General features: G+C 41.8%; 1 protein-coding gene across 5 annotated transcripts in view; it reads right to left on the bottom strand.

The window, feature by feature from the left end:
• The window catches only part of nrg2a (neuregulin 2a), a 99,220-nt gene that overhangs the window by 29,287 nt on the left and 55,517 nt on the right, over positions 1 to 14,416 (bottom strand). For all 5 annotated transcript variants that reach the window (XM_040033026.1, XM_040033031.1, XM_040033027.1 and 2 more), the window contains exons 2-3: positions 11,725 to 11,890; positions 10,366 to 10,484 (exon numbers count right to left, since the gene is read on the bottom strand). In XM_040033026.1, coding sequence (XP_039888960.1) covers positions 10,366 to 10,484; positions 11,725 to 11,890 — 285 coding nt within the window. The remainder of the gene's footprint in view (positions 1 to 10,365; positions 10,485 to 11,724; positions 11,891 to 14,416) is intronic.

The raw sequence follows: 14,416 nt of genomic DNA, 5'->3' as shown, positions 1-14,416 counted from the left end.
GCACTGCATTTTGTTCCTTTCTGCTCTTCTGCAAAGACGATCCCATCCAAAGAAAACGGATAAATAAGATAAACAGATAAGAAGAGGTACAAAGGAGCAAACTGGGAAGTGTGGCTTTGGTTAAATATAAAGCTGTTGACAGCTGTGTCTGATGTGGCAACAGAGAATGTCCAGTGAGGTTTAACAAAATGAATGAGGAGAAGAAAAAAAAATATTTGCAGAGTTTAGCTATTTATATTGTGGGCTGTACTGAATAGCAGCATTACACTTTTAAAGAAGGTGCGACCGGAGACAAATGAGCCTAGAAAGTAAGATAAATGTCTGGACCTCACAAATGCTACAATAAAGATCTGCTGCTTGAACAAATATTTATAAAAGTTAGCAATTAAAAATAAAAAAGTGTCTATTTAAATTTAAAAAAAAAAATGCATACAATACGTGTTTTCACGCTCAGCTTTGGAGCCACAACATATTTTGACAGGAGCTCAAGCCCAGACAAATGTAGGAGCAATGAAAGAAAACAAGAGACACATGAGAAGGACAAAGAGCGATGGATACAGAAGTAGTGCAGGGAAGATGAGAGCAGAGAACGAGAAAAGAGGGCTTGTTGACAGGTTCATTAGGTGGAAAATATTTCAGCTTGCCAAAACCAACAAAAACCAAGCATGCTACTTCCACACATACAATATGGCCACACCCAGTCAGTGGCAATATCAAGCATCTGTGCCTTCCAGCATTTTGCACAAAGTATAAAATAAGCAAGAGATTTCATGTCAAAGGTCCAAAGAGGAATTAAATTACTATTTACTGTAGGTAAGACGCAAGAAAGAGCCCATTATGAATGGCGATGCACTTAAAGCTTTTTTTCAAAGGAAATTTATCCACAATTCAAACTCCTTCAGTACGAAACGGGAATGTTTAGAAATGAACAAAATGGAGCCTGCCAGGAACATTAATCTACCACCCACTCTCAGCAAGACTGCCACTGCCACAACCAGTGTGTCTTCTTTTATATTCTTGTCTCCTATTACCATTTTTCAGTCACATAGCTGATTTGCCTGGTCTTGCCTGCCTCAATCATCTCAGTGCTGAAGTCAAATCAAAGCGCAACATAGTATGTGATTGCACAACAGCTGCTCACGCACTGCGAGGGAGCGAAGAGCTCTTAGGAAAGACAGGGTATGGTGCGCGTGTACAAACGGGCGCTGTTATGGTCACTGGCGGGCACCAGTATGTGTGCAGCTGGCAACAGGGCAGCACGAGGGGTTTTCCGCGCCGCGGTTAAGGACAAAGGTATTCTCTCATGGGCAGCTCAGATCAGAGTCAGGGTGGCGTTCGAGGCACTTTCACAATCCAAGTGTGGGGATGCCAGTGGCTTTCACTTTTTCAACTCTGGGCTGAGAAGCTGTTGTTTACCACATCCTTGAGTTTTCCAGCCTGTAGCCATGGCTACAGTGGTCACAAATGAGCATCAAAAGGTGAGGAAGAGCAACGGGCTAACTCTTTAGAAAGCTTTCAGCGTCACTGTGAATTTACTGCAGCGAGGACTCGGTGGACAAAGATTCAAATCGGGGGAAAAAAACCTGTGGTAACAAAAAAAACCAAACAAACAAACAAGAAAACACCACAGGGCTTTAGGGCACACTGCATCTCCACTTTAGAGTCACTGACATCTTTTATTTAAACCCGACAGGCAGCGACTCCGATAGCTAAGTTGGGGGAAAAAAAGCAGATTTACAACTCGAAGCTAACATGTTAGAACAAAACAAATGAAATTATTTGTAATGAAGCGAGACTGATTTCGCTGTGAAGTGTTTATAAAGTTTTAAGTAGCGGATTGAAAGGCGCTCGATGAAAAATAACCACCGATCAAATCGATATACTTAAACGTGTTCCACAAACAGAAATTCCATCTAATATTTATTATGAGTCATAAATGCTGGAAGTGGCCACAATTTCAGATGATCAATCTGATGTCAACTATAAAAAATACATTAGGTAAAGCTTTAAAAGGACAGAGTGTGAGATATCCATATGCTCCTTTGCCTTCACCTTCAACAGCTGGCCCTCATTTCCAAGGTAGGCCTGCCTTTGCGACCTTGTACCAGATATAGAAGACATATACCACAGCTCCATATTTGGGTCTTGTACTCACAGCTACAGTAGTGGCCAGCTGTTAGGACTAAAGGTTTTCCCTCGGTTATTCCCCGAAAGCCTGAAAGCACACAGCAGCCCTCCTTCGGTCATAAACACACATGCACACACACCACCCACACCTGCTGTATGTCCTGAAAACAGGCGACGCAGCAAGTGTGTTTTGTTTTAGGCTGCCCTCTGTATACTAACGATGAGTTCACTGTGAGTGTGTCATTGACTAAAGAGAGGCATTTTCTGTTTACACCTACACACTTAGGAGGAAATGGCTTCAACGCTGATGACACTATTGCTGTACCCACTACTCATACAGAGTCCCCGGTAAAAGAACTTACTCACCCTGACACACACACGATGAATACAGTTGCCGAGTGTCCGACAAAAGGAAGCAGCACGATGGAGTAATGGGAGGTTTAAGATTAAAGACAGCTGTGGCAACTAAACTATAGTACTGTTACTCTGAGCTTTACGCAACGGAATGGTAAATATATGTTCCTCTTGTACTCAAAGAGAACTTTAAAGAGAACAGAAGACACCCCTGAATTAGTCTGACCCCATTCTGAAACATGCCAGGTAAGAGTAGGAGCAGGGACTTTGTTTTTTTTGCGAATGAACACATCTTAAGGCAACTTAATGTCATTACTCTGTCGGCACATCCAGGCCCTTATAATGAAATTCATCATTTTTAGACAATCGCTTCTCCTCCGAGGTGCTTCTTAGTGATTTGTCAAGAAAGAAGAAGACGGCGCCCAGTCACCCTGCACAGTTGGGGTCTCCATCAGGGGGAAAAAAGACCACCAGCACAGCTGAGGAGGGCTGAAAGAGATTCTTTTATTATGCTATCAAATTAAGGCTCAGATAGGTTTGGTCCCAGGGTACTGGAAGAGTTAACAAAGCCCTGCACACAGCGAAAACCTTGTGTCACCTGCTCACATCACTCAGCTTTTCAAGTGTAACAGCTGCTTCCTTCCTCACACATAGCAATATCCTCACTCATTCACACTAACGGCTTAACTGTCCCGCATAACACAGTGAGATTACCGGACATTCTCAGAAGTCTGATGTGTTTTGATTTTTTATAACTTAGTTGTTTTTTCAAAGATCTGAGTGAGGACGTCCACTTATCGTCCTGGATCGGAGGGGATTAAAGTGAAGTGACAGATCAAGCAAAATATAATAATCCATTGAGGGACTTTTAGAAAGTGTTTTCTTTAACATATTTGACTCATTTTTCACAGATTCTGATGTTAGGATCCAACAGCTGCCTCTTCTCCAGGACATTAGCACGTAGTACATATGAAAGCCAATAACTCACAGTCCCTGTCAAAGAGCAATGAATTACTGACAGATTAGGGAGCTGATTTATGTTTTAGGAGCGAAACGGAACTTGTCTTCTGTCAGATTAACTTCAGGAGAAGCCCCCAAACATTGGTTAAAATCGATATACTCTAAGATCTGAGGCAGTATTTACAGATGTGCCTCACAGTGGTTGCTGTGGTTGGGCTCAGGTATGCATGTTGTGCAGAAGGTGCCAAGAGATCAGCAAAAGAATGATGGCATCGTTTCCAAGAATTTTCTTGATAGTCATGATAAATTATTCTTTCCCTTTGATTTCTGCTTTATTTGGATGTTACTGGAAGCAGCGTTCGAGTCCTCCACTGCCGTACGTATGCACTCATCCATTCATAACACGAGCTGTGTTCTGATCACTAGATGATGCAGAGTGTGTTCATCCTCTCGCGACGTAAACGCTTCCGCTTAGTCTGGAACTTCTCACCACACCGGATGCTGTCCACTAATACAAAAAGTCTTTAACAATAAACAAAAACAAACCGCAGCGTAGATGAAATGAGGATTCTGTGAGTGCAATAAGAAAACAAGTGACTCACTCGAGCTGTCATAAGTCAAGTCGTAATGTCAGACAGCAAAACAAACAATCTGGTTTCATTTGATAAAACAGGTTTCTTAACACGTGAAAGAGAGGAAATGCAGATCCCGATTCTTTTTATATGTCTGGATTAACGGCTTTTGTAAATTTGCCTGCAGGCTGCTGCACGCAAAACTGTAGACAATGGCAAGCACGACTTCAGAAAGTTTGTCGTTTTACTTCCAAATGGTCAAGATCAGGATCGTTTCCTTCCGTTTGTGTTCATCGAAGAAATCAAACATACAGCAGCGTTTTAAAACCACAGCAGTCTTCTATAAGGCAGTGTGTTTGCCGCTATATGTTAGATTACAACATGCTCTTTGCTGTACAGAGCCCTGGACCTGATCTTGATATTGTGGAGATTCTGGCGCAATCAGATGGCCACCTCAGAGACACGCCTGTCCAGACCCCCGGACTCCTGGATAGTTTTAAAAAAGTGGGTATGACTAATAGCCGAGCAGCTTGATCCACAGAACCTGACAAGCTGTTCTCCAGTGGCCTGTAAATACAGAGAGCTTGGCAGATGTGAAGGCCCGTTTCCTGCAGACATGGCTGTAGCTTTACCCACAGCAATCAATACAATTGACCGACTTACAGATACTCCACATTCATCCGAGGCCACAACTAACATCCTTTAGCGTCACTAGAGATGAGTTTATCTTTTCGTTTGCGTAGTAGGATTGAGTAAGTTTTGCTTTTACTCAGTTGACCATCGAAAGACATGGAAGGAGTGAAGGAAGTTGTTGTTTATCCAGTGCAAAGAGGTACTTACTGTAATGATTCACTTACGTAGAACATATTAACTTACTGGAAGAAAACAGAAAAAGCTTTTTTTTCGGTTTCGTGTTTATTGCTTTGTGTTAATCATGTCTTCTGTAACTTATAAAGTTGTTTTACAACTCGGGAAAATTTTGGCCTTCGGTTCCAAGGAATGGCTTTCTAAACGTATCGTAAACCTTTCTCTTTGATAGACTTTGATCAATGTTTTGTATCATCACCAAGCTTTAACACTGAATGTGAATAAGGGCTATCGGTTTATTTTCCATATTTGGTCTTGTTGTCCGTTTTAGCTAAGTTCAAATAACAACCAATCAGGAGCTTTTTCATATAATCACAACAAATCTATAATTTATATATTAGCATATTTTCTGCAGGTGAATTATGTGCAACAGCAAATGTGACGGAGTAAATGTAGCCTTCTGTACTGACTTGAGGTCAGATGCAGGATGACTGGGGTGTAATTGCTCGAGTTCTTGAGCCTTTAACAATGCAACAAATTGTAAATTAAGCTTAAGCTTAGTTCTCGTTTGCTTGCTCAATTGTTTAAGTTATTAAGAGTATTTGAGATTGCCAACAGCTTTTTCCCCCTCTTTTTGACAGCAGGAATGCAAGTATTTGATTTCAAAATGAGAAGCGAAAACACGCAAAACATTTACGCACATTTATATGTGTGTGGGGTTGAGGAAGGGGTAGGGGCTGAGGGGCATTGTGCGTGCGTGCGTGCGTGCGTGCGTGCGTGCGTGCGCAAAATTGTTGCTGGTGGGCCTCAGCAGGACTGTTGAGGTTGGAGGAATCGTACGTTCAGCTGTGATTTCCATCAACACATTCCTGGACGCTCACACACTCTCTCAGCGGAGCTGCGCACAGCACCCCCCAAGGATGTGACCTGCAGCCTGCAGACACAAATGGCTGTCTCACAAGCGCTTATCACAACACAGCAGCCTGTAGGATAATGGGACGCCTTAATCTGAAGCCACGTGGAGCTGAGCAAACTTTGACTAGTGTTGCTCCTTCATGCTGGCCCTATGGAAAACAGCGGATGATATACAACACTGTTCGGCAGTATGCCAGCAGGTTTCACCATGCCAAACTGATTACAGGGTAGAGGTCAGACCACATGGACAACAAATGGTCCCTGGCACTGGGGGTTGGGCATAAGGCGGAAAGCATCATGCTCAAAAAGACAGCAATTGTCACCGAGACTGTTTAAAGGATACATGATATTCCAAAGCACCAGGAAGTGCACAGTTGCTCATATGCTGCACACTGTTGTGCATTTTGTCAGAAAGCCAAAGTTGGCGCAAACACAAATAATAAAACATGTGGCCTCACAAAAGTATGTAAAAACTGGTCCGCAGATTAAACTAATGTTTCAAAATTCCCAGGAAGCTAAAACGGAGCCAAAGAGAAGGAGAAAGTATTAAATGGGACTTAAGACCGAAACATTGATAACGAGCAACTTAAACACTCAACTCAGCAGAACCTCCAACCATCTGTGCTGAATAACTGTACAGTAACTGGCACTTAATCGGTGTGTGTTTCTCTTCTGCTGCCCTAACAAAAAGACATGACTAAAATCCCCACACAAGTCCAATCAATCAATGTTATTGGCAAACTGCAAGGCTGGCGTGAAGCCACAATGTGCTGCATGCCTCCAAATGCATAAAGGGGTTCAGTTTGAGGGAAGGTTCTGCTCACAGCAGTTTCTACTCCATGGTCCACATCTCGACTCGAGATTACACAGGTCTTACATTTGTCTTATATTGATATGGTTTGTGATGAGTCATGACCAGCTGTTCTGTGTAATATGGGAATATATACAGACTCCTTTTTCCTTCTATGGCAAGTGGAAGCGGTTCTCCTAAGAATAATTTTAACTGAACAGAACAATAGCTTTTAACTCTGGCAACACCTCAGGGGAATGCGTCATATCCTGGCACTCCTTCTGTACCTGCTACTTTGCATATCAAGTCAAACACTGTACCAATAAAGACGGGTTGAAAAAAATGTTTTGTTAAGTGTGGTACCGTAGCGTCTTCCGATTAAAACCTTTGTGGTGATCCACAAAAGCTTTTTGAAAACGTTTGAAAAGGTCCTTTCATTTACTTTAAAACATATTAATGTATAACACACAACTGGCAAAGAATAAGGTGCGGGAGTTACTGTGAGCCGCTGAGATAAAGATGGGTTGTGGTGGCCTGTGTTCACCATGTGGTGGAGCTGAGTGCTGGTTTCCCGAAGTGTCTGTTCACCAGAACAGACAAGCAGGCAGGCAAAGCCCGGCGCACACTGTATCCAAGTGCGAGCGCTCGAATGACGCTCTCGCGCTGAGCTGCTATTTGACTTTATTATCTATGCTCTACGGATTTCACTTTCTGTCTTCTCCTTAATAAGTTCAAGAAGTGTTGGCTTGTTTGCATGCCAGATACTGTTAGAGACACACCACAGGCAAGGAGGAAAGACACCCTGAATCTAGATGTCAGGTACAGTACGGAGGTGCTCAGGACAAAAGCTGGAGAGCAGTAACTGCATTCTAAAATGGGTGTGAAACCCTCCTCTGCAACAGAGCGGACTCATGTCTTCCTCCTCATACTTTTCTCTCCCTCACTGTCTGCCTCTCTTTTCCACTGGCTGTATCTCCCTCTTGCCCTCTACCCTAATGTCTTTGTCTGCTTTCTGTCATGCATTCCCTCATTTTGCTCCCCCTCCCCACAACCCGCCCTCCTTCCTTTATCCACGCTATCTTCTTCTTTAGCTCACTCTGTCCATCTACATCTGCACCCCCTCCCCTCGCTCTCCCTCCCTGGAAGGCACACATACACAGATAATACTGCGGCTACATGCTGCTTCTGCAACATACTGCAGCAGGCGAGCATACTCCACTGCAGCCCTTTAACACAATGGCCATTTCTCTTATGACCTCACAATGAAAACAGCTCTCGGTCTAAACAGATTGCATGTTCTCTGCATCTGAATCAAAATCACATAGTACATTTTTTGGGAGGGGAAATACATTTCACACAGACTCCCTGCAACATGCAATGCATCTTTTTTTTTTTTTTATCTGCATCTGCTAATATCAGCCTTTCACAAGACCAGCATGTTAATCAAAGCAACATGCCCTGCTTGCTTCCAATTCCTTTTAATACCATATGTATTTTCAGTTAAGCACTCCCACTGCCTATGGACATATCACCCCTGATTCGCCCTGTCTTGCCTTCTCCCCCGAAGCATGACAGAACGAGACGTGCTGTTGTAACACAATGGGACTTTTTTTTTTTTATTGAACCATGAACAAACACATTCACACAAACACACACTCACAATCACACACAGAAACAAAACACACAGAGACAGACATCTAGTGATCGTGGCACATGAAAGGACATACAGTGATGCCATTGTTGGAATATCCAGGAGTGATTTAAGGAAATGACAAAGCGTCGACAGATAACAACACAAAGAGAACACAAAGATGTTTTTACACAAAGACAAATGAGCGACAAAACTGTGAAAAGGATGACTTGAGATTCAATGAAGAAGTATGCTTTAACCTCAGCTTTGACACATGCAGATACTATCGTGCTTAGCTTAAAGTTGGAACTGTCGGGTGTTCAGTCATGTTTTATCCATTGTGGCTACTGTACATCTCAGCCCACATGTTCATTGCTTTGTGATATTATATTACCTTTGATATTGCTGCATTACCAGCTCTTTTCGTCTGCTAAGGTCATCATATACAGTTTCATGTGCCGCCAGTCACATGTTCGCAAGCTCGATCAAACAGGTGCTACCACCAGGGGTTCCTAGGGTCTCAAGCACGATCTGACCTTTCTTATTTACTTGCCATTAAACTGACTACTGTTTATCGAATTAATTTTTCATAAATGTTAGCGCAGTATGTATTGCATCACTGACCCTTTAAATATTAAATGCACATAAGTGCAAAGGAATATATCACTGCGCTGGAGAAAAGCCAAATCTCATGACAAGCAATATAGTGAGAGTCACACAATCTGGCTGTGAATCTCAAATGAAGCCTTTTATATGTCAGGAAATTTTTCAAAAACGAAAGATGCAATATTAAGCCCCATTTAAACGCAATACGGAGGACTTCTTTTCGGCGCAATTGTTTGCTGGAAATCAAACTTGCATGCTGAAACCCCTGAGAATCTCCGTGTTTCCAAACACAATGGGTCCTTTCTTTATCTGAAAAGGCTCTAATAATGAAGCTCAGCTTAAGTCTGTTAACTGTAAACAATAGCTCTAAAAGGTGGCCTTGACAAATGCAAAACAAGAAGGTGGAGGTGATTATTGTGCCCTGAGTGCGCCCAAGGACAGGGTGTGATGGATAAACTCCAATCTCCCCTCCTTTTCCCCACCATTTACACCTCCATCAGCGTGGGATGAGTACAGAAATCACCCAGTTGGAAGGTCAGCAATAACAAGAACATCTCCACTGGTGTGGCACGAGGAACCTTACTTTTTAAGTCACTCATTCTTCAAAAATAGTGAATATGTGGATGTTGTAAACTAGGAAATCTCTCACTCGGAATAGCGTGAATAAAAATATGCCGTCACGCACGAGAGGTTTGATTAAACAATCACTATCTGCGCTGACTTCATTCACGTCGCATGCTCATGCCTGCACAGTATCAAAGTCTTGCGCCATTACTCAGCGGTCTACAAACAGAAAAGCCGGGTGATCTCAGTGGAGGAAGTTGGATTTCCTCAAGCACATCCAACAGTTTCTGACGCTTGCATGCCAGACAACCATATAGATCTCTGACAGTCCAGCACCAGATAACATCAAGTCCTTTCTTGAAAGGATGCAGAGCAACATAAGGTCTTTAAAACTCTTTCTTTCTTTCTTATATTTTGATATATAAATGTATTCGATTCATCTACTCAAAAAACAAGCTCCCCACAGCAGCTAAAAATTCGCTACCCATACTGTGAGGAACAAACATAAGCTCACTAACCCACTGAATGGAAGCAGCTGTTATCAAAACTCTTTCATCTGATACAATACTTTGCAAAAATCTGCAATGCACACACACCACTACCACTACTAAACAAGCCTGTTAGATTCTATCACACACACTGAAGATACTTTTTACAACTCTCATATTCTGTCAAGCTATGTTTCAGATCTAAATCTGTAGTCTGCTGTTTTTGCTGCGTGTCGGTGACGGTCAAAGACACTGTGCAGTACAGTTTTGTGGGGTTTTGCATTGCAAGCAAAGAATGGTGAATGAAAGGAGATAACACACCATACATTGCATTTAAATTCCATTCACCCCAAAGTGCAATTCTGTTTCCACTGATTAATAGGCCAAAACCACATGTGTGGACAGTTGTTCTTCATGCGTGTTACTCTTCTTGCATGCCTGTTTGTAATGGCTCCTTTGGATCTCTCAATTGGCAGGAGAACAGTTATAACAACAACAACAATGCCAGTACATCTGTGCCGCTTTGCCTGTTGCTTAGGAGTCAGTACTCACTGCTTTGGACGTTAACAGTGCCAGTGGAGTTGTCCTTTCCCAGCAGGTTCTCCACCACACATGTGTAATTCCCAGAATCCTCCAGTTTTGCTCTGCTGATCTGGACTCTGGAGTTTTTCCTGTGGGTGACAACACTCACATAGCTGAGTCAGGGGAATCAGGGCAGGGAGGAAATAGCAAGTGAAGGCAACAAGTGGAAATACTGAGGGAGGGGTGCCGGTGCATGACAGGGCATGGCACCAGCTCTTCTGTAATAAGGATTCATGATTACTTGCTCTGGAGAGTGGGATGACTGTTTTTAATAAGAAACCGTGGAACAATATGTTAGAACTAGCTGCTGTGTTGTTTTGTAGCTTTGTTTCACGTCGATATTGTTATATCGTGGCCTCTTTAAGTTTTAACCTTTGCTCAACAGTAGCCACGGTGAGTAATTACAGGACAAGGACACAGAAAACTGTCATATTTCCTTTCTTTCTTGGGTATTTCTTATTTTCTAATGATGTTTTAAATCAATTAAAAAGAAAACATAATTACAAAAGAACCCCAGACCATCAGCTATTTTTGATGTTAATTTACAACAAGGTAATAAAGCATCCTCCCCCACCCCCCACAATGCTGTTATGAAAGAGGCATTTGTAAAGCTTTCCACAGGGCGACCTGAACCCCAGAGCTAGTTTTAACTCTGAGTGTTCCACACCTTTGATCTGTTCAAAAGCTAATTTATGTGTGATCTCCAAAAATAGTCTAAAGGCTGGCAGTAACAAACCTGTGGCTGCACAGCGTGCAAAAGAAAACCAGAAACAAAGAAAATTATAATTTGTAGGGTTTTCAAAAAAGATATATATATATAAGGGGCACTATATCATACTCTTGTATTGCTAATAATAATAATAATAATATATTCTTTGAAGAGGGCTGAAACAGAAAACAGCTACTGCAGACGTAGCTCACCCTCAGTTTTATCAGGTTTAGCTGGTTTAGCTGAGAACAAGTCAGCGACATCACCCTGTATGTTTCAGCTTTACATAAAACATTAGCCCCCGGTTGCACTCCTCCAAACCAACTTGACTAGTGCTAACTTGCACTTCCGCCACATTGAGTGCTTAGATATATGATCTATTGCTTTGAAATGCAACTTTTTATTTGAATGAGAAAGTTAAATAAAAGGAGGGATCAAACGCTAACTGAGTCATTACAGTGCACTTCAATGAAGGAATTATCCTTTATAATCCCAAATACTAGAAAAGAGGAGGAAAACTGCATCAGCCCTGCCTGCTGACAGTAACGTCACCCACGGAGAACCTTTTACCGTACCGCCTATGTTGGGTTTACAGTACTCGGTTTTTGATTTGTACTCACTTGCCGCTCCTTATTTTGACTTTTTTGCTTTTCTTCAGCTCGTTGCCATCTTTGAACCATCTGTAGGTAGGGGCAGGGTTTCCTGTGGCCTCGCACCTAACTGTGAGCTTGCTTCCCTCGTCCACTATCATTGGATTTTTCATCGGTTTTAACTTTGGAGCCGCAGCTAAAAATAGAGAAAGACAAAAAATAAAAAACAAACAAGTCAGTGATAATATATAGACATGGACTTGATTATGGTTTGGTTTGTGTGTAATTGTGTGTTTTAGGAGGAGACAAAGAGACTGCAACAGAGGCGGTGATTGTCTCTACGGACTGAGCCAACAGCTCTCTCATGTAACCTCCAGATGTTGTCACTAGAGACATGATCAGCTTTACCTCAGACTAATAAACAGGCTGATTTTCAATCTGGCATCGCTTTTATAAAAACACCTGAAGCAATATTTAGCAAACATCCATTGGCTGATCTAGAAAATCTGTAACCGCAAACTTTAAAGCCAATCTGTACGCAAGAAAAGCCAATAACATTATGACTGCATAACAACTAGTCTGTTGTGATGATGGGAACAACAAAAACGAAAAAAGGGATTTAATTATAGCTCTTCTGTTTGTTACAGTATTGTGCTTTGCAAGAGCACAATACTTTGCCCAGAAATGTTAAACTTTGAGTGAATTTCTTGTGTGTTCATTTCTTTCTCTGTATGCTCATATCAATGATCAGTGCCTCGGCAGTACACTCTGTAAATTCTTGCAACTTTTCTTTCCCCTTTCTTTTGTCCCCAGAAGAGGAAAAGATTTTAATTGAAATATGAAAATGATCTGCATCCAAAGCACACACAAAACAGACAACACAGACACACTCACTCATTCACACAAACACTTGCCAGCTGACAGCTGCACACATGTTTTGGAGAAAACTCATCCAGGGCGGAGCAAGAGGAAAGAGGTGAACAAGGGTCAGCCAGGGCTGGCCGAGAGCCCCCTCCAAACCCTAATGCGCACACGCACACGCACACGCACACACACACACACACACACACACACACACACACACACACACACACACACAATTTCCTGCTCCATGTGTAACATTTAAAATTTCATGCATTTGCTGAGTTGAGTGGTCCCACAAATTGCAGCTATTTGTGGTGCATCAAAGGATGACAGCTGAATGAAGACAAAGCATGACAAGCAAAATGAAGTACACACAGGTAATGACTTCAATTAAACACTGAAATAGCAGTGTACCGAAATTATCCCTTGTTGTCCTCTTTTTTTTTAAAGAGACTGTCCCACTTCACTGACCTGGTTAAGCGACATGTCTGCACAGAGAGAAAAACTCTAATGATGCTGCAGTTTTTATGTTCTGTGTGTGTTTAAGTGGGCAGCGGGTGACAGTGGTGGGTTTTGATGCAGCTACAGGTATATCTGTAGATTGATTATATCTACATAACAGCATTTTCACATTTTAAAATGTGGCATTTCAAACGAATACCGTTGTTAAACAATAACCACAGGTTTGTGCGCTACTTTTGAAGGTATTGTTCCTTGTCAGTTCTGCAGAGGTCACTGTTGCTTATTACTGATCCTACCTCAATATACTCTATTATTCACAGGAACAGAAATGCAAGCACTTTCCGGTGCCATGTAAGCCAAGCAGATGTGACATTTAGGAACTCTGTTGCAGCCAAGCTTGTCAGTGTGTCCTACAACTGACAGTGTGTCCTCCACTCTACATCCTGACACAGACCTGTGCTCGATCTCCCGGGCCACTTGGCGCTAATTCTCCTGACAGGAGCCGGAGGTCAGTGCTCATGGTCCCAGTCATGGATCTCTCAGTAACGGACATGAAATGATTCCTCAGCTGAAGCAAAAGTATGATGTAGATAAATCATTCATTCTTGTAAATAGAATTTTGCTAAGAACACTAACGCATTATAATTATTATTTATAATTACACTATTTATATTATTATATAATTATTACTTACAATAATAATTATTATACAGTTATTACTTTATAATTATTTATTATACTTGCACTTCAAAAGGTTTTTCAGTTATCTGTTCACCTGGCAGTTAAAAAAACTCCCAACAACAACAACAACAAATACAAACGTCCCTTTTTCTTCCCCTGCACTCCTGATACAATCAGCTAAATTCAGTTTGCTTGCAGGAGGTGTACAACTTTTAAGGAGTGAAGATACGGACATTTTTTTATTTTTCTTGCACGAAAGGACAAGAATGCTGAAATACTGAAAACCGCCCCCAGGACAGAAATAGCTGCATTATACTTACATAACACAACTTGCAAGCATCTGCACAGATAGCATGCTAATGCAAAGCTAGCAAAGAGTGTATGCCGACTCCAGCCCAGCACCCAGACCCTGACTTTGTTGCTCATATTTTGAGCATTGTAGCCTCCATTTCTACCTGTAAATGTTCCTACAGTAGAGTCACTGTGGCAACCGCTTTAAGGTCTCTTTTGGCTAGCTATATCTTTACTTCATGTTCATATATAAATGCTAAAATGAAAGGTCCTGTGTTGGTCCTCATTAGCAGTGTTGGTCAAGTTACTTGAAAAAAAGTAATCAGTAACTAATTACTGATTACTTCCCCAAAAAAGTAATCCTGTTACTTTACTGATTACTTATTTTCAAAAGTAATGAGTTACTTAGTTACTTAGTTACTTT

This window comes from Simochromis diagramma, unplaced genomic scaffold (genome assembly GCF_900408965.1).
Source record: "Simochromis diagramma unplaced genomic scaffold, fSimDia1.1 OVJJ01000216.1, whole genome shotgun sequence".
Classification (NCBI taxonomy): Eukaryota; Metazoa; Chordata; class Actinopteri; order Cichliformes; family Cichlidae; genus Simochromis; species Simochromis diagramma.
Note: the sequence above shows the minus strand (reverse complement) of the source record. Positions and strands in the feature narration are given on the sequence as shown.